The 26,556-nt window shown below is 40.7% G+C and overlaps 1 protein-coding gene across 1 annotated transcript; it reads left to right on the plus strand.

Moving 5' to 3' along the window:
* The first annotated feature begins 1,003 nt into the window (after window positions 1-1,003).
* On the plus strand, window positions 1,004-25,050 carry vps35 (VPS35 retromer complex component). Its single transcript, XM_080027967.1, has 17 exons — window positions 1,004-1,046; window positions 2,071-2,166; window positions 5,543-5,639; window positions 6,259-6,382; window positions 6,886-7,068; window positions 9,443-9,662; window positions 10,886-10,969; window positions 11,341-11,450; window positions 11,857-11,953; window positions 13,091-13,239; window positions 15,690-15,897; window positions 16,348-16,503; window positions 17,856-17,978; window positions 18,885-19,064; window positions 20,250-20,489; window positions 22,099-22,242; window positions 23,296-25,050. The coding sequence occupies exons 1-17, from the start codon at window positions 1,044-1,046 to the stop codon at window positions 23,473-23,475; spliced, it is 2,394 nt and encodes a 797-aa protein (XP_079884093.1). The 5' UTR covers window positions 1,004-1,043; the 3' UTR covers window positions 23,476-25,050.
* The last annotated feature ends 1,506 nt before the right edge of the window (window positions 25,051-26,556 follow it).

Genomic DNA, 26,556 nt, shown 5'->3' on the forward strand with positions numbered 1-26,556 from the left:
GTGTAGCACAGACACATTGCTGTGCTTTGAGTGTGTTTGCTGATGCTACAAGGTTCAAAGTTATTTTGTCATACGCACAACAATTACTGAGGTGGTTGTTGGCAATGCAGTTCTTGGTTCTCAGGCTGTCTCCACCACTGGTTTATATAAAAAAAAAACACCAGTGGGAAAAAAATGTTAGACATATTAGTACAAAGTTAAAATATAAGGATAATATATATAAATGGAATAGAATACTGTGGTAAGAGTTCTAGTTTGTATTGACATGAGAGATGCATCCAGATTGAAGAATCACATACGGTTGATCTATGACCTAATGGATGACCATTTAATGGTTTTCCTTGTGTCTTGAAAAGACACATGCACACAACACTTTGCAAATAAAGGGGACAAAGTATTAGCCTATGCTACATTATGCTAATTTTCTGGTATAAAAGGGTTATTTTTGGGGCCTACTAGAAGCGGTGCCATGGTTTACCGTATAAAAAAAAAGACAATGTTTAACACACTGCCCATACCTTCATTATTTATTTCTAGCCTTTTCCCCCGTTTGACACGTTCCGTTTTAGCATCTACCCCCCCCCCATTTTCCAAAAGCCCAGTCTGTTCTGATTGGCCATGGAGGTTCACGTGGGAGTGTGTTCACTGTTTGGTTTAGCAAGTTACCTGTGGAGCCTCGGGGCTACTATGGGAAGCGTTATATGCTAATAAGCTGCACAGTGTTGAATTGCATTGCACAGCTATTTTGAACAGCGTGCCGATTCATACAAAAAAATCGGCAGCTGTGGGCTTGTAGGTGGAAACGAAATACCTAAATATCACAAACACAAACTCCGAAAAGTACACTTTACTCTATAATATATGTCCCCGTTAATAATGATAAACATGATAAAATGTGATTTCCTACTTATACTATTTTAATATTTGGTCTCAAGTCCCCGTGTGACTGAGTGGTGGAGCCGTGGCCCCGCCTCTGTGTGAGTGCAGACTGAGTCACATGACAGACCTGCCTCTCCTACTCATCTGACCCACAGCTAACAATCATGGTAAGCGCTATTACTAATACTATATCATCTGATGCATTTATGTCCCTTCATTTATCCGCCCGTGTTCAATCTGGGTCAGTGGAACAACTCGTCCCAAGTGTGTACCTTAAACTGCTCTACAGTGTGTGAGGGCTACTGTGGCCTAAACGGCAGATAGCGGCTAGCTAGGGCTAACAAGCTATCCACTGACTGCGGTTGAGGAGCTGGGGGTTTTACGTCAACGTTAACTTCCTTGGCGTTTTGCACAAGTCGTTAAACATGCCCTAATATGCCATGCTAAGCGTTGGCTCCAATGAGCGAGTACATATTCACTGTGAAATGTACGGGACCAAACAGGCGACGCTTTGACAACTAACTAGCTAGCTGTTGTTGGCGTACGCTTCCGCTTCGCTGTGTCATATTTCAGTGTTATGGCAGGCAGCGGCTTCTTTCATCGTAAACACGGTGGGAAGTATGTGTCAGCTGGTTAGCACCCATGGTTAGCACGACTAGCAGGACGGCTATGCAAACACACGCATACGCACACTTACTGAGAAATATGAAAATGGGGGTTAAATTGACCTGTTTGAAATGTATGTTGGTATTTCCCACATAGGCCTACCAAAAAACTGATCAGATTTTCATGATCCATTGCTGATCATAATATTGTTTGGATTCACTGAAAATAATAGAAATCTGTGTTGACTGTTCTAGTCCCTTGAACCCCCTCCCTCCCTCTTGCGGTTGGTATTGTAGACTGACTGATGTAGCCTTCAGAAGATACTGTGAATAAAGTTTGAGGAAAAAGTTAAAAAAAAATCCATAGTACCATATAGCCTTTGACTGTAGGTCTAAACACTCAGAAAATGAAGAAATTCAATCCAAAGGTTTTGTTAAGCTGATTCACTCCAGTTCATCTGGCTTAACACTGAGATTCTGTTTGATGACTTTATTGGTTAATTCTGCAGCATTATGTAAAATGTAAAAAAAAAAGAGCTACTATCAGGTCCGGCTGGTATTGACTCTATTGTGCTTTGTGTTTCAGCCGAGCACACAGTCTCCCCAGGACGAACAGGAGAAGCTTCTAGATGAAGCAGTGCAGGCGGTCAAGGTCCAGTCATTCCAGATGAAGAGATGCCTGGTAGGAGGATTTCACATTGTTGCAAATGTCATATTGTGTCTGTCTGGGTTAGTAGAGTTCCACAGACAATCCCTGCATTCCAATACCCATACTTCCATACTATTTAGTATGCCAGAAAAAGATTTAGGATGTCCTAACACATGCACGTCAATTGTATGCTGAAAATACATAAAGGCCACACTAACTCCAATAGCATTTTGGTGTATTCGTCTTTATCTTGACATTTCTCGACATGATGAAAAAAAAAATCTTCCTTATCTGATTGTTTTTCTCTCCTGTGGTCCTAAAACTCTTCTGTACTTTAGTATGTAGTGTAGGAAAAAGAAAGAGTATGCGATTTGGAACGCAGGGAATATGTGTCAAAAAGCAGGTTAGCTCTTCTGGAGGCTTGTGAGAGCACATCATGTAACAACGACCCATAATGGAAGAACTTAGAAGTACATGTGTGTTCACTTACTTTTCTAAACCGTTAGATTTTGCCTTACTTTTTGCACTATGTATTTAGAATGGGTTTATTGTATATACAGTATTACTTATACTATATTACAATACTATTTTATCCTTTTGTACGTATTGTACTGTGGATTGGAGAGAACATTATTTTTTGTTTCCACTGTGTGTCTGTGACATTGCAGAAATTGACAATAAAGTTGACTTGACTATGGAGTGAGCTAAATATTTTCTCACTCCATCCATATTGTAATAAGTGAACCAGTAATATAATGTTACATTATGGGCAAAGAGTTATTACGTTATCGGCTCAGCATTTTCTTACATTGCAAACCAGTTATTACATGATGGGTTTTATTACATTTTGTCAAAATATCAACATTTTCAAACATTTCAATTTTAAAAATGAAGTCTGCAACTTAAAGGTGTTGTATTACATAAAACTTTAAAGGAATACTTCACCCATACAGAACCGGCGTTCTATGATTATAAAAACGCTATTATAACATAAAGAATTAGGTTTTTCTTCCCTCAGTCTTTCCTCAGTCTTCCCTTGGCCCAGCTATCCTGTTTATCCTTACCCTACATTTTTACTAGTGCGATGTCACACTAGTAAAATGTAGGGTTAGACAGTGGGACCATAAAACACTCTTTCTGCCTTTTCTCAGGCTAGGATGAACCGATTTCAAAAATGTTTGCACATTTATACTACATAGGATCTCAGATTACAATACAAATTCATATCCCCACCGGTGAAGTAGGTCTTTAAGCATAACTTGCTGTGTATTACTGGTGAAAATGACAGTTTATTGTCTAATTTCATGAAATATTTATGTTTTTTTTTTGTATGTTCATGTTGTGACTCTAGATAGATAGATAGATAGATAGATAGATAGCTAGATAGATAGATAGAGTGCATACGGAAAGTATTCACAGCACTTCACTTTTTTCACATTTGGTTATGCTACAGCCTGGAATAAGTCTGGATTCAATACATTTTTTTCCTCAAAATTCTACACACAATAATAATGAAAACATGAAAAAAGTTTTTTTTAAATGTTTGCAAAATGATTAGAAATATTTCATTTTCATTTCATTTAACTTTTATTTATCCTCGAGAGACCAATTGAGGGGTGACCCTCATTTTCAATGACGTCGAGTTCAAACAAATTCAAAGGAAAAACAACAATACATTAACAATATTCAACGCAAATACATCAAATACACAACAACAGGTGAAGAGAAAAACAATGTAAACATTTACACAGTGGTGAAATTAAGTGGTAGCAATTAAAATTAAATGGGTGAGAGTACAATATAGCCTAATTAAAACAGTTACAGGTAGAGTTTGGCAGATTTAAAATAGTTTGTTTAAATTGGTTAAAGGATATGAAGTTATTTAGTTTAATTTGTTGCTGTAAGTTGTTCCAGGAGTCAGGGGCACTGAAGCTAAAAGCTGTCTTTCCTAGCTCAGACCGGGCTTGTGGGACATAAAGCATAAGCATGTCAGTGGAGCGGGTCTGATAAAGCCCATCTGAGATTTGCAGCAATTCAGTTAAATAACGAGGAAGCTTCCCGGTCAAGGCTTTGTAAATTAAAATATGCCAATGTGCGTCACGTCTCTCTTTAAGGGAGGACCACCCAACCTTTTCATATAAAAGACAATGGTGTGTGTCATAAGCATCTCCTGTGATGAACCTTAAAGCAGAGTGAAAAACAGAGTCCAGGAGTTTAAGACATGAATGTGATGCATGCCGGTAAACCACATCACCGTAATCAAGGACAGACATGAAAACTGCTTCAATAATCCTTTTCCTACTAAATAAAGGGAAGGTGGTTTTGTTCCTATAAAAATAGCCAATTTTTTGTCGTAGTCGACGAACAAGATTTTTTATATGAAAATTAAAAGTGAGTTTATCATCTAACCAGATGCCAAGATATTTGTACTCTGTGACTCTTTCAATTAAAAATCCATTATTTGTAAAAATATTAAAATCATTCAAATTTGTAGTTCTTGCTCTGGAGAAACACATATATTTGGTTGTGTCTGTATTTAGAACCAGCCTGAGGTCCACTAGACAGTCCTGCAGGGTGTTAAAAGAGCTTTGTAGGTTCTGAATAGATTGGTGCACCGAATCGGAAATGCAATACAGTACTGTGTCGTCAGCGTATAGATGGGCATGACAGTTTTTTAGCGATGAAACAATGTTATTTATATAAATTGTGAAAAGAACTGGACCTAAAATTGAGCCTTGTGGGACACCATTTGTAACAGTTAAAAACTCAGATTGGTATCTTCCGAGTTTAACTGACTGCTGTCTATCAGAGAGATAATCCCTAAACCAGCTACATGCAGAATGATCAAAGCCAATGTCATGCAGCCTCTGTAAAAGCAAATGGTGGTCAACAGTATAATATGTACATAAGTATTCACAGCCTAGGCTCAATACTTTGTTGTGGCCCCTTTGGCAGCAATTACAACCTCAAGTCATTTGGAATATGAAGCCACACATTTGGCCCACCTATCTTTGGCCAGTTTGCAGTTTTGCCAATTGCTCTTGGAGCTCCATCAGGTTGGATGGGGAGCGTTGGTGCACAGCCATTTTCAGATCCCTCCAGAGATGTTGAATGGGGTTCAAGTGTGGGCTCTGGCTGGGCCACTCTAGGACATTCACAGAGCTGTCCTGAAGCCACTCCTAATAAATGTAATCCAGCCTTTTTCCAGCCTGTAACATGACTAAATGTTGGAAAAAGTGAAGCGATGTGAATACTTGCTGTATGCACTCTCAATATATAGCTGCAACTCTGCAACTAAGGTACACAAATGAAACTTAGCAGAGGAGCACAGATCATCACAGCTCAATACAATAGAAACAGTGGACATCACAGGATCACATGTCTAAACAGTTGAGTGTGTTGTGTGCAGGACAAGAACAAGCTGATGGATGCCCTAAAGCATGCCTCTAACATGCTGGGGGAGCTGAGGACCTCCATGCTCTCTCCAAAGAGCTACTATGAGCTCTGTATCCTTTCACAGTCTGTGCATTTGTTTGTTTGTTTGTTTCAGGACAATGCACATTAATGAACATGCACAGCAGCACAAGTTAACATGCCAGATTGTAGCCCGGGGGCTCATTTCCCTAAAAATGACAAAGATATACAATAGAAACATTTGCTTTATACAAATACGGAGAAACAGAAAGAAAGAAAAGTAAAACAGGATCATTCATTAGTAGGATTAGTAGGTTAAACAAATACACAATTAATACACAACTAATAAGGTACAGCATACATTTAGAGGTGGGTGCACCTTTGGGTAGTTCTTAGCCATACCTTTACTTGGCTCTTAAAGGTGGCCAGAGTGGGACGTTCCCTTATATTCATGGCTGAAATGTCACCATGAAAGATGCAGTAGCGAAGATACAATCATTTTCCCCTTTTCTAATTTTAGACACAATGGAAGTTAAAGGTGGAGTCAGCGATTCTGGAGAATGTTTGTTGACAAAATCACTTTTTCCTCTCAAAAGTGGAGTCTGGGTGCTTGTCTGAAGCTGCTGTGGTATCACCATGCTGTTAGCTGCTTTTGTAGTGAGTGGATGATCCATGGCTTGTGTGTGCACCGGTCCCTAACACTTTCCTCAGACATGGCCATCTCTGATGAACTCCACTACCTAGAGGTGTATCTCACCGATGAGTTTGCCAAAGGACGCAAGGTGGCAGACCTGTATGAGCTGGTTCAGTATGCAGGCAACATCATTCCCAGACTGTGAGTAGCATCTTCAACCATGGGGTAGCTTCAGAAAACATTCAAACCCTTATTTCAAATTGAAGAATAAAAATAAATAAATAATTTGAACCTGTCTTCTCTCTAGTCCATTTTACAACCAGGGCTCCTACTTATCCTTAAAAGTTGACTATGCTACATTTTCATTAAAGTCACACAAAAGTAATACGACTGAGTGGAGACTGTGTAGGGGTGCGCGCCCAGTGAAGTAGCAGGGAGGAGCTTAGACTTGAGTCTTCTGTTTACAAAACAATTTATTTATTTTTTCCTTAAAATGTTTCAGTGTGCCTTTTTAAAAAGAATTAAACAGCATTTAATTTATGATTTAAAGATAGGCCGTAATTAGTATTAACCCTTTGGTGGATATTCAGTACATGTTCAGCTAGTTGAAACATTAAATTCTTGTTTTGATAATTGGATTTCAGACAATATACAGGTTTAGTGAGTGATGCTCACGTGCTGTGTTCTCTGTGCCCTCTCCCCAGCTACCTGCTGATCACAGTGGGTGTGGTGTATGTGCGCTCCTTCCCTCAGTCTCGTAAAGACATCCTGAAGGACCTGGTGGAGATGTGTCGTGGAGTGCAGCACCCCCTCAGAGGCCTCTTCCTCAGGAACTACCTGCTGCAGTGCACACGCAACATACTGCCAGACGACGGGGAGGAGCCAGAGTAAGCAAGTCAAGCTGTTCTCTGTTTGTCCCTCCTCAAACTACACTTTACCATAACACTCAAGTCAAGTCAACTCTGTTCAATGTCTGCATTATGTGCCAGACATACGGAGGAATCTAAAAACACATTTCTCTCTGGCCTAATAAGTACCAAAGGATCAAATACGATAAGATAAGTAATATACACATTAAATAGATTCTAGAAGGCAAAACTGAAGACAGCATCGTCAGCATTGACTTTGTTAAACAAAAAAATCAAAGACAGATCCTTGTAGTATATTGTTATAAAGCAGTAAACCAAGGGGAAACACTGAAGGCCCCCTTACAGTATATAATATTGATAACAATGTGTTTAAAGTCGATATATTTGAAGTATTGACAAATGAGATGGCTTAATACACAGCAACCATTGTAAAGTCAGAAAAGGACTAAAGGAAACAAAAGACTGAAAGCTTTTTAAAATGTTAAACACAATTGTAACAGTTGGAGACTTGTGACCTGTTTGAAGGTTGAAAGAAGTGTGTGGCGGATAATATGTGGAAGTAGTAGAACTTCAAAGTGGAGGAGGCTGAAGAGGATTAGAAAAGATTTGTTCCGTTTCTCTTTCTTTTTTTTCTTTCAGCGCTGAATATTTCACAAGTATATAGGTAGAAAAAAAGAAAAAAGTTGATTCCAACCACATGTGCTTAACCCATTGATGACGGCTGCTGCGCGATGCCACATTGGCTCTCCTGCCTGATGCTGCGTCGCGCAGCATTATTACTTTATCTAATTTTCATGGCATTCCCAGCATAGAATGCACTGTCATTGGTTCAAATACACATGAGGTGGGTTTTGTTGATTTTTTTAAGACCACGTGACCACCCAAAAGTTGTGTGGTTTGCCGAAAATCATGTCAATCAAAAAAATAAAACTAAATAATTAAAAAAATACGCCGGCTAGGTCGGCGACAGAACAGTTAGTGGCGTTTGGTGCGCAGAATCATGGTCTACTATAGACTACTGACGAAAATCACACAACACATTGCATCTATTTATTAACAATATTTAATAATTTTCTAATTCATCTAATTTTGACGATTTTTTGAAATATTTGTTGGTTTGTAAGCGCTAAGGGAGCATGTTTAAATAAAACCTGTGAACCTTAACTTTTAAATGTATTTTATTTCATGTTTCTATGTGCTACACAGGCTTAGATATTAAGGTTTTGGTAGACTTGACAATTCGTACTATTTTTTCAGAAAACCCTCAGGCATTAAGGACATGCATCCTAGATTGCCATAGTCATCAATGGGTTAAAGAGCTGAACATTTATGCCTCGTTTCCACCGAGTAGAGCGGGTCGGATCGGAGCGGTTCGGTCCGGGTAGTTTGGCTTTTCATTTGCCAAAAGTTGGGTAGGGTACGGTTTAAGCGCACCTAAACGCTCTGAGCCGCTCCAAATCTCAGTACTCCTCCGTAGGGGTACTAGCCGCCTGAAAGGGTGCCGAAAATGCAGAGCTACACACTGCCGTCATTTGATTGGCCGAAAGAATCATTTCCGCCATGTGTAGTCACCTCGGCAAGAGTCTTATGTTTTGGCGAAAATGTGAGCACAGCACTGTTTATTGTGTGGTGTTTTTCCTCGTCAATAAATTAATCAGTTGGTTACACTGTGTCCCACTGCCAGTAAGGGTAGGGTCGGCGGTGGAAACAACACCGAGATTCTTAAAAGTGAGCTGTCCCGCTCTGAGCCGCTCCGACCCGACCCGCTCTACTCGGTGGAAACGAGGCATTAGATGATTGAATGGTTTGACCAGCTAGACGATATGCGAACGCTCGAATCACTAGAGCACCCACAGATTTCATATTATTATAATACGGATAGTTCCAAGAGATGCTTCTTCTCCATAAAATATGCTAAGCTAAGCTAAGCCAACCACTTTTTGATTCCACCTCTGAGTTTAACACACACAAGATTAATTTCCATGACAGTGGAATACATTTTTTAACGCTCATTTTTGCATCACACTATATCATATAACATCTTTACAGACAGTATGTATTTATGTATGTATGTATATACAGTACATACCCTGTGTTCCAAATCACATACTTTTTCTCTTTACTACACTACATACTAAAGTACAGAAGAGTTTTAGGGCCACAGGAGAGAAAAATAAATCAGATGAGGAAGATTTTTTTTAAATTATGCCGAGATTTGACAATCTACTCCAAATTGGAGTAGAGGGGCATTTATGTATTTTCAGCATACTACAATTGACGTGCACGTATTCGGACATCCTAAATCTTTTTCTGGCATGCTAAGTAGTAGATAGTATGGGTATTGGAACCCAGGGATTGAGTGTCATTTTGTTGCCATGCCATGTGTCCACAGGGGGGGTGAGGAGATGACTGGGGAGATCAACGACTCCATAGACTTTGTGCTGCTGAACTTTGCTGAGATGAACAAGCTGTGGGTGAGGATGCAGCACCAGGGACACAGCCGAGACCGCGAGAAGAGGGAGAAGGAGAGGCAGGAGCTCCGGATCCTGGTGGGGACAAACCTGGTCCGCCTCAGCCAACTGGAGGGGGTCAACGTGGACAAGTACAAACAGGTGAGTGTGCTGCTGCTGCTCATCACATATCGTTAGCCTCATAGCATAATTGCCTAAATCATATTTACTCTACTCTACTTTTACTCTACATCTACTCTATTCTACTCTACTCTACATCTACTTTACCCTACTCTATAACCCTTAAAATATGACTTAGGCAATTATGCTATTAGGCTAACGAAAAGTAGATGTAGAGTAGATGTAGAATAGAGTAGATGTAGAGTAAAAGTAGAGTAAATATGATTTAGGAAATTATGCTATGAGGCTAACAAATTATGAGTAAATATTTAGAAAGGCAAGCCTTAAAAGGAGCATTCTTTTTTTGGCGTGGGCGGAACAACCTTTGTTTCCACCTAAAACAGTTCTGAACGCTGGCTGGTTCCCCAGGAAGCACCAAGGTTCTCACTGCAGAACAGAACCAGAACCTTGTCTGTGTGAAAGTTATGGTGGTGGAGAGAGCGCCCGTCTAACACATGCTGCGCTAACATCTCCCGTAGGTGTTGAAGTGTGTTGAGATCATGTGACTGTTCTAGTCTGACTGTGTGTGTCCTCACACGTTGTCAAAGTCAAAATGAATCTATAGCACATTTAAAAACAGCATCAGTTGACCAAAGTGCTGTACAAGATACAATACAAAATAACATATAAGATACATGGAAAAAAAAAGTTAGGAGTGTCAAAGTCTCAACTTGTGTTAAAGGCCAATGCAACAAAAGTGAGTCTTCAGCAACGTATTAAACTGCTCAACTTTACAGGGATCCAGGTTCTATTCATTCACACATTGTCCTCTCTGGTCTGACTGTCTGTCTTCACTGTTCTGTCTGTCTGTCTTCACTGTTCTGAGTGTCTGTCTTCACTGTTCTGTCTGTCTGTCCTCTCAGGTTGTCCTCTCTAGTCTGTCTGTCTGTCCTCTCAGGTTGTCCTCTCTAGTCTGTCTGTCTGTCTGTCTGTCTTCACTGGTCTGACTGTCTGTCCTCACTGGTCTGACTGTCTGTCTTCACTGTTCTGTCTGTCTGTCTTCACTGGTCTGACTGTCTGTCCTCACTGGTCTGACTGTCTGTCTTCACTGTTCTGTCTGTCTGTCTTCACTGGTCTGACTGTCTGTCCTCACTGGTCTGACTGTCTGTCTTCACTGTTCTGTCTGTCTGTCCTCACTGGTCTGACTGTCTGTCCTCACTGGTCTGACTGTCTGTCTTCACTGTTCTGTCTGTCTGTCCTCTCAGGTTGTCCTCTCTGGCGTGCTGGAGCAGGTGGTGAACTGCAGAGACTCTCTGGCTCAGGAGTATCTGATGGAGTGCATCATTCAGGTAGATACCCAGCACGCATCCTTGGTTGGTGCGATATGACCATATATATAGTTTTCAGTTTATGCTATATTATTTATTTAGTTAACGACTGTTAAAGAAAAACCTATACATGCAGCTCACAGTAAAGTTACTGTTAATTCCAACTGAACATTTCCTACAGCTTAGCTTCACATTAAAGCATTTAACTGGCGCAAATGTGGGTTGACTTTTATTTTTTTAAGCAAGACACAGGAGCTTAGTGCTTCCGAGCCGAGAATGGCTTCCAGAATAGTGCCACACTATGATTCTAACATGGTCCACCATTTTTCCTGAATAGATCATCTAGCATGTGCGCCTCAGACTGGTGACTGAAAGGTGTGTTGTGTTTTCAGGTTTTCCCAGATGAGTTCCACCTGCAGACCCTTAACCCGTTCCTGCGTTCCTGTGCTGAGCTCCATCAACACGTCAATGTGAAGAACATCATCATAGCCCTCATTGACAGGTACACATATTTCACCATCACACTCACTCAACATCACAACATGGTCACCAAGTAAACAGCCATTCGAGGCTCGTCACAACAACTAGAGACTTGAGGTCGTACGAAAGCTTTGTCTATCCAGTATGGGATGGTTTATCGCTAGATTTTTTTTATTTTGGCATTTTCAAGCTTTATTAGATAGTACAGAGTTGAAATGGGGAGACAGAGAGAGAGGGGGGATGACCTGCAGTAAAGGTCCACGGGTCAGATTTGAACCCGCGACCACTGCAACGAAGGCCGGAGCCAATATGGTACGCGCTCTATCCACTACACCACCCATGGTCGCACATTTGAGTGACAGTTTGAAGTAGAACGATTCCAGTTTGTGACTTCAACAGTGGAAATGCACTTTGTTGTTTTTTTTCAGACTGGCTCTGTTTGCCCATCGAGAAGACGGCCCCGGCATTCCAGCTGAGATCAAACTGTTTGACATCTTCTCTCAGCAGGTGGCTACTGTCATTCAGGTGAGTACAAGTGTGGAGAGGGAACATAAGACACAACTACATGTGAAACCCAGTGAATCATCCATGCTGCTCTGCCATCTATCAAACATCATTATGGTTTTACACCTAGCAAGCAGCAAACTTAACCTCACCATGATGTTAGATATGACCTCATTTTTCTATCGATTATTGGTCATAAAGACTGACAGTGGTTACTGTTCCACGCACGCGCGCTCACACACACACACACACACACACACACACACACACACACACACACACACACACACACACACACCTGATCCTGCATATACCATTTATGTAAAAGTCAATAAAATGCCTTTCTTGTTCAGACATCAGCACCACTGAACAATAGCATGTGTTTGACAGTAATCATTTCTCATTAAGAATAAAAGAAAAACATCTTAAAATCAGTTTTAAACTATTAAATATGTATTATTGAGACAATTTAAAGTTGTTCTCTCCCCCTTGTGGTCAAAGCTCTGACAATACGACTCATCATTCCTCATTGGTTTACATGCAGTACATTTCATCTTTCACTCATGTGAGCTGCTTCCAGCTTAATAATCTTAGTAAACTATCCCCTCGCAAGCTATCGTGACTTTAAAGGTTCAGTAAGCGGTTTATTTATGTTAATATAAGTGTTAAATCGCTCTTTATTCGTACAGTGATCTCTTATATAGTGTTCGCGTTTCATAAAGCCGATCTCTCAGTCACCTGCTCTGCATCTAATCGGCAAATAAACTTTTCGGGGATCCCACTACTGATAACCAATCAGAAGAGAGAACGCTACACCTGCACTTGTCTCACTGCCGGTGCACGTGCAGAGCGACAGATGGGTGAATGTTTATGCGCCTACAATGGTGGAGCAGGTAAAAATCCTTCCCAATGTCTGTTTTGATGGTTTTTATCATGTTTTATCACACTTATGGATCTGAGATGATGCTAGATAACTCGCTGCTTGAAGACCACAGTGCATTAGTGTGGTGACGTGGGGACGAGGGGAGGGGACTGCTAACTGCAGTCACTGACAGGAAGTTAGCTAAACTGACCATTCCGCTTACTGAACCTTTACGTTTGACACAAAGGTTTGGCTTGACCGTGCTGATACTTTTCTCTCTGTGCTTGCTCCTTCAGTCTCGTCAGGACATGCCTTCAGAGGATGTGGTGTCTCTCCAGGTGTCTCTCATCAACCTAGCCATGAAGTGTTACCCGGACAGGGTGGACTATGTAGACAAGGTCCTGGAGGGCACCGTGGAGATATTCAACAAGCTCAACTTGGAACAGTAAGTCCCTAAAGTCCTGATACCCCCGAGGTTTAAAGTCCTACCACACCATCGTACTTCATTTCATTTGTACAGAGGATCTGGAATCGCTCAATTGACAAATGTTAACTCACTTGGAGGCGGGTGTCTGTTGAAGTTTAAAACTATTGGATGTGCCCAGTGCCACTCTGGATCTGCCAACCAATCGCATAACGTTTGGTCGTGACATATGTCATGCGCCGGCTTCTGAGCTACTCCCTCTGTTTGCTGATTGGACCACTAAAAATCTGGCCGGAGAAAACCAAAGAATATACCGTAGACCCAGACTGACTGCTGGAGGGAATTGAGCAGAAGTAGGTAGGCGGGCGGTGGCAGGCGGGCGGTGGCAGGCGGGCGGTGGCAGGCGGGCGGTGCCAGGCGGGCGGTGCCAGGCTAGGGGTAAGCCATTCTGGAGAATGTTTGTTGACAAAATCACTTTTTGTGAAATCGGTGAATAACTCTTCAGTCTTCCTGTCCGTACTGTGTGTGCTCTGAAAAATAAATCTGGTGTTCGTACACAGCTACGGTGGGCCCTTTAGTTTCCATTCCCTTTGTTTACCAGTTAACAAAGCCTAGGTTGTGTATTAACACCAGATTCATATTCAGCGGAAAGGAAGCAGATTGTGAGGAGATACTGACTGATTTGACAAAACATTTTTTGGGAACAATCATTTTCCAGAATTGCTTAACACACTTTTTTTTTAAGATTTTTTTTTTCAAGATTTTATTTTTGGCATTTTCAGGCTTTATTTGATAGTACAGAGTTGAAATGGGGAGACGGATAGAGAGGGGGGACGACCTGCAGTAAAGGTCCACGGGTCGGATTCGAACCCGCGACCACTGCAACGAAGGCCGGAGCCAATATGGTACGCGCTCTATCCACTGCGCCACCAGAGCGCCCAACACACCTATTTAAAGGTGTCGCAAAGAAGCGAGTCTACCAAATACTGGAGAGTATTCAATGTGTTACAGTAAGAAATGTCAGACAGCAGGATACATATGAACGTAACCTCAATTTTGGCAACAAAACTTGAACACACGATGTACAAATGAAAAGATTACAGCTTGTCACTCTAACACTGAGCGGTGATAGAAGAGATAAGAGATGGGGAGTTAGCGAGATAGCTGACAGCAATCAGAAAACTTGAAATAATCATTATTATTCTGTGGTATTTATACTCCATCAGCACAGACAGGAGAAACCTGTGATAGTAGATGGCTTTTAAAGTGACTACGAGGAACTTTTAAATATTTCTGAAACAGTCTTCATTTTTCCCTCTGATGATCCTTTATAACATGTAACAGCAAACGAGACCATCAGTGAAAAGACTGATATTTTTGGATAGTTTTTCTTAATGCCTTTGTCTGGGTTTGTCACTGATGAACAAAAGCTGGCGTTGTAAACAATCTACCGCTTTAGTCCAAAGGGGGGCGCTACAATCAACAGAAAGGGAAAGCCCCTTGTTATCTACTCTTTCCCTAGCCTGGCTCTGCCCGCCCGCCTACTTCCGGCCAAATTTCATTTTCCCTTCAGTAGTCAGTCTGGGTGTACAGTGCATTTCCCAGTTTTCTCCGGAGAATCTACAATCGTCCAATCAGCGAACAGAGCGAGTGGCTGAGAACGATGACGTCGAAGTCGCGCTCCAGTTTCAGTTGAATGCTGCGTTCCTTTATACTCGGAAGAAGGAGATTTCCGACTTGGTAGTTCCGAGTTCCGACCCGTCTGTGTTCCAGTGCATCTGCTCGCGAAAGTATGGGCGCCTAAAACCTTTCTCGTCCAAATAACTAAACGTTAGGCTCTAACAAGTTACTGTTGCCAGGTACCGGTAGATTCATAGACTACAATATGTAGTGAAGTCGGAAATTTCCGAGTTCCCTGTCCAACTGGAACGCACCGTCAGAAGCCGGCTTATGACACACGTGACGACCAAACGTGATGCGATTGGTTGGCTAATCCAGAGTGGCACTGGGCAGATCTAATAGTTTTAAACTTCGACAGACACCCGCCTCCAAGTGAGTTTGCCAATTACAGCACTTCCAGACCTTCTGTACAAATGAAATGAAGTAAAATGGTCTGGTTGGACCAGGCTACTCTTTCCCTGCGTTCCAAATCACATATTATTTATTTTACTACACACTACATACTAAAGTAAAGAAGAGTTAAAAAAAAAAAAAATCAGATAAGGAAGTTTTTTTTTCAGTATGTCGAGAAATGTTATGAATAGAGACAAATTCTCCAAAATGCTATTGGAGTTATTGGGGCATTTATGTATTTTCAGCATACTACAATTGATGTGCATGTATTGGGACAGCCTTAATCTTTTTTCTGGCATACTAAATAGTATGTAAGTATGGGGATTGGAACGCAGGGATTGTGTTTCCACCTATGTGCCACACTGTGACCCTGTGCCCGTTGTCTCCCCTCCTTGTAGCATAGCGACCAGCAGTGCAGTGTCTAAGGAGCTGACCCGCCTGTTGAAGATCCCCGTGGACACGTACAACAACGTCCTGACAGTGCTGCAGCTCAAACACTTCCCCCCCCTCTTTGAATACTTTGACTACGAGTCGCGCAAGACCATGAGCTGCTACGTGCTGACCAACACACTGGAGTACAACACCACCATCTTGGCCCAGGAGCAGGTCAGATCCCCCACAATGCAACATGTCATCCAAAAGTACTTTTTCAAGGGGCGCCCTTAGCTCAGTTGGTAGGGCGTACCCCCCATGGGCCTCGGCCAGTCTTAAATCTTAAAAAAAAAAAAAGTACCTCTTCAGCCCACTCGCACCAAACAGAAGAAGGACATTTGTACTACTCAAACTTTATTTACAATTTAGTTTTTAACAATCGTTAAACAGGACATTTTGCATTCATTTCGAACACATACACAATACAAATAAAACAGCAAAGCCACATTTTCCATAAAAAAACTATCTATCCATCTATCTATCTATACATACCATAACATTTTTATTTCTTTTTATAAATGTAATAGAAACAAAGAAAAGTACAAGCGATTTATTATTATTAGATGTTCGAATGTTTGCACTATGTTGAATTTTTTGTTGGTGCCTTCCCTGGTTGATGTGTAGGTGGACTCCATCTTGTCCCTAGTCTCCACACTGATCCAGGACCAGCCAGACCAACCAGCCGACGACCCAGACCCCGAGGACTTTGCAGAGGAGCAAAGCCTTGTGGGTCGCTTCATCCACCTGCTCCACTCTGACGACCCTGATCAGCAGTACCTGGTGGGGTTTCTTTTCTCAACATTTAAAAGAGCATATATAGCAGTGAACTAGATGCACCACATACTGAACTACAGTAGCTCTTCTTTACTTCACTGATGACTAGTTTGGACATTGTCAGGGAAATTTTCTAATTCGATAGTTCAGAAAAACTGATAACTAGGTCTGTCAAAATTAACGCGTTAACGCAGGGTGATTCATTTCTGGAATTAGCGCGGTCATTTTTTTAACGCATGTGCAGAATGATCCGCCCCGTACATCCCACCCGCTCTGCACTACAGTCACTTTAACGTTGTGGCTGACCCAGGATCAGTAGCTGTGCGCAGCCAAACATAGCAGCGCGTTAGCCCATGCTATGTTTTAAACTGCTAAAGGCCACGTCTGTGTCCGGGGCATAGATAGTATATAAAATCAACTGCCGCGGGTAACTACTAATTTTAAATGTAGGCCTACATATCCACCTTCTGTCATTCATCTTTCCGTTCATACAACAATACACAGATTTTTTTTTTAACTTTTTCGGGCATATTTCGAATGGTAAAATTAATCATGATTAATCCACAGAATCCTGTGATTAATCGGATTAAAAATGTTAATCGTTTGACAGCCCTACTGATAACGTTTACAAAAATAAAGCACAAAGAGTCAGGAGTCAGATTTCAAAAGCATCCTCAGAGATTTTAGTTAAGACTTGCAAGAATGAGCAGTTGACAAATTACACAGAATGTAACAGAGAAGTAACTGAAGATAGTACGTAGCATCACAGTACTTATCTCCATAAATGTGTGTGCGTTGATACATTGTGTGTGTGTGTGTGTGTGTGTGTGTGTGTGTGTGTGTGTAATCCCAGAAAATGCCTTCACAGGATGCAGGTGCTAAATATCATCGTAGGGAGTCATTTTAGAGTGTAGACTCTCAAGGTCTTTCAGTGTTGCTCATGGACCTTTTAACCTTGGGATAAATGAGGGTGTTCCATGTTTGTGTGAAGTCAAACATTGGGTTTCTTATGTTCACTGAAACAAAGTTTACAGGGAACAGCATGGATGTTATTGCACAAAATGTTATACAATCAATGAGGAAAATATACATTTGTTCCGACAGACATCTTTTATGTACTCTTTGATTTTTTTTACCCACCTTGGCCCATTCCGACTGCGATGGATTACACACCTTTATTGATTTTCATATGGTATAGAAATAGAAGACAGAGGCTGCTTTGGAAGTGGGATAATAGCCCTAAAAAAATTTAAACAAACATCATGTTCTGGAAAATGTTAACCAATTTTTAAAACTGTCAACTGTGACATTTGTGTGGTTGTCTCATTGAAGTTAACATTGTAGATTTTGTGTTTCAGATTCTGAACACAGCCAGGAAACACTTTGGTGCTGGTGGAAACCAAAGGATCCGCTACACACTCCCTCCTCTGGTGTTCGCTGCCTACCAGCTGGCCTTCAGATACAAGGAGAACTCCTCATCGGTAAGTAAATCAAATCAAATCAAATCAGTTTTATTTGTTTAGCCCAATATCACAAATAGACATTTGCCTCAGTGGGCTTTACATTCCATACAGTATGACACCCTGCCCTTAGACCCTTAGCTCGGCTGAGAAAAAACTCCCAGTAAAAAAGCCTTTATCGGGATTAAAACATAAAGAGATCTCAGGGAGAGTCAACAGAGTAAAGGATCCCTCTCCCAGGACGGACATACTGCAATAATCATAGTAGAGATGCACTGATCCACTAGTTTTCAGTTCCATTCAATTCCGATATCTAGGTTTTTTGGATATTGGCCGATACCGATACTGTCCAATGTCATAGTTATTCTACATTTCTTTGTCGGTGGTGATGCTATGTGTACGGTTAGGGAAGGCTTGAGCAACACAGCAATTCTCATTTCAAAAGGGCAAAAAATTTACAAAAAAAAACATAAAGGTTTATCTGAACTGCTTTGAACGGTTAGAACATCAGAACTCGCATACCGTTAGCCTCATAGCATAATTGCCTAAATCATATTTACTCTACTCTATTTTTACTCTCCATCTACTCTATTCTACATCTACTCTACTCTACATCTACGTTTTGTTAGCCTAATAGCATAATTGCCTAAGTCATATTTTAAGGGTTATAAAGTAGGTTATAGTAGATGTAGAATACAGTAGATGTAGAGTAGAGTAAATATTATTTAGGCAATTATGCTATGAGGCTAACGATACCTGAAAACAGGCTATGGAAATTGGGGGGATAAGTAGATTTGCAGCCATATTGAACCCCATGCTGATAGTGGAAGGGATCGGTCCCATCCCTTAGTTTGACTACATTTCACAAGCTTGTCTGTCCTCCTGCCAGTCCTGTCATGACCTGATCCCTAATGTGTTTGCCATCAGGACGACAAGTGGGAGAAGAAGTGTCAGAAGATCTTCTCCTTCGCCCACCAGACCATCAGTGCTCTTATCAAGGCTGAGCTGGCTGAGCTCCCTCTCAGACTCTTCCTCCAGGGGGCGCTGGCTGCAGGGGAGATCGGCTTTGAGAACCACGAGACCGTAGCCTACGAGTTCATGTCACAGGTACAATGGTTTTTGCTTTATTAGACAGTTTGGAGAGACTGGAGACAGAGGAGAAAGACATGCAGAGAACAACTCCGGCTGGATTCTAACCCGGGTCTGCTGTCTCTAACCTATCTCAGAATAATCTACATTGGCCCAAAACATTTTTTCTATCATGCAATCCTGTTTAGTGAAATGCATTGCTTCCCTGGAGGTAGCCTAAATGAATAGCATTAAGGCTATAGCCTATTAAAAGCAGCAGCAGCAGGTGTGTTGTAATCCATTGGATTCATTTACACTACATTGACAGTTCCCCCTGCAGCCAATAGCAGAGGCCCTGGTCATCTCTTGACTGTTAATGACTTGCAGTAAGATAAAATGCTTAGAGTCTGAGTTTAAAAATGCCTCATGTCACTTTGGACATATTTGTAACACTTTATTTTTTTCAGACAATGCATATTACAATAAAGAAAGACTAAGTATATATATATATCTATTTAAGGGTTCAAAAAAGTAACTTTTCAATATACATTTTTTGGGGAAAGAATTAAATGTTATCAGCCAATTAATCGGTAATCAGGATTTTTTTTCTGCATATAATCGGCATCGGACCTAAACAAATCCATATGGGTTGGGCTCTAGTCAATAGGTAAATGTTATGGATTTTAAAATCTTAAAGGATTGCAACAGTAGGAATGACTCAATATGTCATCTTTGCTAAAAGAATCAACATTAAATGTGAACATGAGTTGTAGGGATTGTTCATAACTAAACGCTGTGGATAGCCTCGTCTGCATCTACAGCAAGAGTTCATTACAGTTCGTCAGTTCAGCTTCACTTACATAAGATGTCACATTCCATGACATATGTAGAAACCACACCCAAAATACATTTACATATTAGTGTTGTTGCTCATATGCTTACACACTAGCATAAGCGCAGATGAGCACATAAGCACACACACACACACACACACACACACACACACACACACACGCACGCACGTGCACACACACAAATATATGTATAAATGAAAAAAAAACAATGCAAAACAATCAAACAAAATACAAAACAGTAATAAAAAAATAATAAAAAGATAGAAAAAAACTTGTATGTTCATGCTTTGAGTTATTAGTGTGCCACTGGAGTGCAGTCAAAGTGAAAAGTCTTCCCTTCCCTATTCCCTTGACTGTGCTCCCCCCTCAGGCCTTCTCTCTGTACGAGGACGAGATCAGTGACTCTAAAGCCCAGCTAGCAGCCATCACTCTGATCATTGGAACCTTTGAGAGGATGAGGTGTTTCAGCGAGGAGAACCACGAGCCCCTGAGGACCCAGTGTGCGCTGGCCGCCTCCAAGCTGCTCAAGAAGCCCGACCAGTGTCGCGCCGTCAGCATCTGTGCCCACCTCTTCTGGTCCGGACGCAGCACCGACAAGAAGGGCGAAGAGGTGACGTGGACATGCTTTAGTCTTTTACCAGTATATCTTCAAATAGCTTGGGTCAGAGAAGGGAACCTAAATATTGTTAGCCTCATAGCGTAATTGCCTAAATCATATTTACTCTACTGTACTTTTACTCTACATCTACTCTATTCTACATCTACTCTACTCTACATCTACTTTTCGTTAGCCTAATAGCATAATTGCCTAAGTCACATTTTAAGGGTTATAGAGTAGGGTAAAGTAGATGCAGAGTAGAGTAGATGTAGAATAGAGTAGATGTAGAGTAAATATGATTTAGGCAATTATACTATGAGGCTAACGATATGTTAATGTAACAATGTCCGCACCAGATGGAACTTATGATCCATGATAGAAAAAGACCTGACCTGGAATGTCCACATTCAAGAAGTAAAAGCAGTTGTTTTGCATTGGGATGATGGATGTTCAGTTGTCCAGACAGCACACTGAAGCCCAGTCTTTTGGTCATTAGACACATTTAACCTGTGAGAACACCACTAAGTACATTTTATTTTTCAAGGTTTTTTTTGGGGTATTTTGACCTTTATCAGGTGACTAAAGTTGGTTAAATACAACCCAAAAAGGGTTCTAATGGAAAAGAAAGATAATTGCTATAAGGGGAAACATTTTAGAGTTGATTTTAGACTCGACAAATCTCTTGGGATTGATTTTATATATATATACTGCCCAGCCCTCCAAAAAAATCACACTCAAATATATTGTTGGACCATCTTTAGCTTTGATCACGCCACATATTCGCTGTAGCACATTTTGAAAAGCTTTATTGGTTTCTTAGAACCTAGACCTGACCAATTTAAGCAATCCCAGATCCTACTGTACACTGCCACACAGGCTTGTACAGTAGGCACTAGGCATGATGGGAGCATCACTTCATCCACCTCTCTTCTTACCCTGATGCACCCATCACTCTGGAACAGGGTCAATCTGGTCTCATCAGACCACACAAGCTTTTTCCATTGCTCCAGAGTCCAGTCTGTACAGTATGCTCCCTGGCACATTTAAGTATTGTATCCTGATAAGCCCCACTGATAGGTGGTTTTCTTAAAGCTACACATCTGCATAATCCATTTCCCTTATGTTCTCTTCGCATTGTGCGAGTGGAAATACTCTTACGATCCGTATTAAACATAGCCAGGAGTTCATACTGTTCATATTTTACATTTAGATTCCACCAAATAATTAGATTTATTTGAAGTGATCTCCCATCATGATAATTAGAGTTTTTTTCCGACCACATTTCTTCCTCAAAGATGACGGTTCACCACTATGTTGTTTGAATAATTTCAGCCCTCTGAAACAGATTTACATCTTTTCCAAAACCACAACATGTCTTCTGACATGGTTGTTTAAGAAATAAGAAGCTATTCACTGCATCCGTTTGGGTTAAATAACTTGTTGCCAACTGAAACATATTAATCACTGCCGTTTTTGACTGATGGAGGGCTCTTGCCTTTTTGCCTAGGAAAATCCAGGTGGCGACTTTTTTTGGGGGCCAGGCAGTGTATTTGTCCAGAAGGTTTGGGTCAGATCATTGTGCTGACACTTACATACTGATGCTGTTGTTTTGTATGTGTAGATCCGTGATGGTAAGAGAGTGATGGAGTGTCTAAAGAAAGCTCTGAAGATCGCCAACCAGTGCATGGACCCGTCGCTGCAGGTCCAGCTCTTCATTGAAATCCTCAACCGATACGTCTGCTTCTACGAGAGGGAGAACGACGCGGTAGGACAACACACACGTCACACTTTCTAGTTTGTTTTGCACTGTCCTAAGCAACCAGGGAACTATCAAACTGAAGTAGTCTGACTTCTTAAATGGCACATAAATGAGATACCTGTGATCGGTGCTAGGGACAAAACTGCATGTTCACATGTGTCAAAAATATCAGCTAGAGAAAATGGGATTTTAGACTGAAAACAAATATATGAAGTCACCTGTTATGCAGAATGCACTATTTCATGTTTTTTCAACATTAATATGGTTCCCCAGTGTGAGTAGAGACTCTCAAAATATGAGAAAAAAACTCTCTTTTTCTCCATCTCCACCTTTGTTAAAACCTGTTTCAAAAACCCCAGCAGATATATCTCCCCTTATGACATCATAATGGAAGAAACCACGCCCCCTCGATACCAATCTAACTTAGCACTACCTCCATCTGTGATAAGCCACACCCCCAGAATCTAAGTGGCACTTTGATTCAAAACAGCAGACTGGTCTTTTTGGTAGGTGGGGCTTAAAGAGACAGTTTCTAGTAGAGACCAAAATAACAATTTTGAACCTGTAAATGAGCATAATATGTGACCTTTAAAATGATAGACAGACAGACAGATGCATAGATATATAGACATACTGTCAAAACTGAAATTATTCATACCCCTGGCAAATTTTGACTTAAAGTTACTTTTAAAGCTTTTTCTTGATTGGAAATGACACAGGCTTCTCCCAAAAGATAATTAGACCATGTACAAGAGGCATCATTGTGGGAAAAAATATTTTTCAGCTTTTATTTACATTTAAGTGGCATGTCCAAAATGATTCATACCCTTCTCAATAATCAAAAGAAAAAGCCTTTATTGGCTGTTACAGCAATCAAACGCTTCCTATAATTGCTGACCAGCTTATTGTGTGTCTCCACTAGTATTTTTGACCAAAGTGACACCCTTTTGTTAACCCATTGCTCTGTAGCACTCCATAGAATACCCTTTAACTGAGTCCAACATCACAGTACAAGCATAAAGTCTCACTCCCCCTCCCCCCTTACCTCCTCCTGTCCAGGTGACTGTGCAGGTATTAAACCAGCTGATCCAGAAGATCAGGGAAGATCTGCCCAACCTGGAGGGCAGTGAGGAGACGGAGCAGATCAACAAACACTTCCACAACACACTGGAGCACCTGCGCCTGCAGAGAGAGTCCCCCGAGGCTGAGGGCCCCGCCTACGAGGGCCTGGTCCTCTGAAAACTCTTTCACACTTAACATTCATAAAGAACGTCTATCCTCCTATAGACCAGGGATAAAAACACACACACACACACATGTCAAGAAGAGCGCACTCATTTTCCTCCTCCACTGTCTCTCACTAGCTCAACAGTTTTCCTGCAACAGGTTGGAGTTGTTTAACATTTTAAGAAAGCGTCTTGCCATCCCACACTGCATTTAATACTTCAATTGTGCACTTATAGTCAAAGTCTTAGGCACCATTCCTTTATGAATTCCCTACTTGACCCGCGATGTCTTTAACCCTGTCTCATTTCATCGTTGATAGGTAGGCTTTTTACTAGCTGTTGTAAATGTGTCCACTTGAGTCATGGAGCCCCTCACTTGTTTCACATATTTCCATATTGAGAAGTGAATGTATTAAAGGCCTACTTCACCGGTTGGAATATGAAGGTGTATTGAACTCGGAGATCCTATGAAGTATAAATGTGCAAAAAAAAATTAAATCGGATCATCCTAGCCTGAGAAAAGGCAGAAAGAGTGTTTTATGGTCTCACTGTCTAACCCTACATTTCTCTTTCTGTGACATCACAAAAAAAGGCTTCACAATCTAGTAAGTGGTGTCTTAGCTGTGTTGCATACAAGCTACTTTCCAACCCCCCTAAATAATCAATAAGTGTGCTGCTCTTTAGGATGGTTTCGTGGCAATTTTTTAAGACATGTTGATACCGCACCCAAAACTGAAAACCAGACATGGGAGACTACATGCAAAACTTTAGATTCACGGGAATAATACAAAACAATGTTGTTTCCCCATTAAATAACTGATGGATATTTCAAATCAGAGCATTGTGTTCATCTTGTCAACACTGTGAGAACTTCCATTTAGATCCATCATTCTGCCATCCCAGCCCGGGCTGCGAAATAAATGACAAATAACCTCACAACAGTGCTAATCAAGGTGGGGGGGGGGGGGGGGGGGGATTATCTTCTTTTTCAAATGACCCCTACTTCTCAATACATAACCGGTGCTTCATTTTAATATATTTTTTTTTCTCTCCATCTCTGGAATCCATATTTCTTACATTAATTTTTAATTTCAGGACTTCTGGACTAGTGGAGTGAGCAGCACTGCAGCATGTGTTTGCATGCATTAAGTGTGCATATACCTCCAGGCCTGGTTTTCAGTTGTTATGGGTTCCCCAATAACTATAATGTCTAACTTTGTAATACTTTTTTTTGTCGATCAATGAAAACCTGTTGCGTGGTCAAACTGTTCCTTTTCCGGATGAATCCGTTGTGGGGAGGGGTGCAGCAGCAATTCCTGAGGATTGTGTTGCCAGCTGACTTGTTGCCATACTGAGTACGTCATGATGATTTGTAAGATTTTTGGAATTGTTTTGCTCCAGGGTCTGAAAAGTGTCTGCTGATCTCTTTCTTAGCTGTTATTGTTGATTTGTTTGGAGGCCATGTTGACCAATTTCCTTTTCTCTCCCTTTTGAATCTGTATGTAAACCCACTTGTAAATCAGATAAAGATTAAAAAGCAGATAATAAAATAGTAATTATCATCGTCATTTGCTGAAATAAAATTGAATTTAACAATACACATTTGTTTTTGTTAACTTTACGCTGCATAGTAATATAATTGTTTGCATTAATATAAGATAGATAGATCGATAGATAGCCCCAATGGGAAACTTAGTAGTAGTAGTGTAGTAACAGTTCACATAAAGGGAAAATAACACACACAAAAAAACACACACACACACACACACACACACACACACACACACACACAGAAATAATAAATCAGAAGAAGAATATTAGAAACTATACATATGAACAAAAATGACCATACCAGATAGAGATAGATATATTCTATGGATATTGTAAAGTGTTTTTTTCTCTGTCCGGCCTTTTTGTTGACCAGCTTGCACTGACCTTGTTACATGATAGTAATGTTAAAAATAATAATTATAAGCTTAATTAATCTAGATACAGTCCCCTCCATAAGTATCGGAACAGTGAGGCCAATTCATTTATTTTTGCTGTAGACTGGAAACATTTGGGTTTTACACCAAAAGATGGATATGAGACAATAGCTCAACATTTCAGCTTTCATTTCCAGGTATTCATCAGGGGCAAGAAATGGAAGGTTTTAGACTGGCCAAGTCAATCTCCAGACTTAAACGCTATAGAGCATGCATTTTACCTGCTAAAGAGGAGACCGAAGGGAGTAACCCCCCAAAACAAACAGCAACTGAATGAGGCTGCGGTGAAAGCCTGGAAAAGCATCACAAAAGAAGAATGCAAAAGTTTGGTGATGTCAATTGGTCACAGGCTTGATGCAGTTATTGCAAGCAAAGTATTTGCGACAAAATATTACGGTTTATTCACTTTAATTTATTTAAAGTCTATCTGTTCCAATACTTTTGCTTGCCTAAAAATGTGGTGTTCCTTTTCAAATAATGATATCTTCTCAGCTGTGTATCAGATCCAGATGTGAATACCTGGAAATGAAAGCTGAAATGTTGAGCTATTGTCTCATATTCATCTTTTGGTGTCAAACCCAAATGTTTCCAGTCTACAGCAAAAATAAAGGAATTGGCCTCACTGTTCCGATACTTATGGAGGGGACTGTATAAGTGCATTAGTTTGAGAGGCATGTCTAGCAAAGCATAGTATATTTAATTTCTATTCTGAATCCTCCATAAAAATGGGTGGAATATTTGTGCAGGAGAATGTGGTCTCAGGGAATAACATTTGACACCAAAATTGTCATTTAGTGTGAAATTTGGGTTTTCCATTTTTGGGTACATTTTATATAATCTGATTCCAGAAGATGCAGCTCCATATGAGGAACATTGGTAAGTTATTTGAATGTGCGATGTAGCAGGCTATTGACTTATGGACTACAAATGAAATGGTGCACTCTAAATCATTAGGCTACACTCCAAGTCACCCATTATATACTATCTATGGGTGGCAGACACACTCAACGCCTGCAATAGAATCACATTCAGAAATAATCATTATTATTTTGATGAATATGTATTCCAGAAGAGGCCTATGTGTTTCCCTGTGATTAGAGACTGAGGAA

This window comes from Ammodytes marinus, assembly GCF_949987685.1.
Source record: "Ammodytes marinus genome assembly, chromosome: 1".
Lineage (NCBI taxonomy): Eukaryota > Metazoa > Chordata > Actinopteri > Uranoscopiformes > Ammodytidae > Ammodytes > Ammodytes marinus.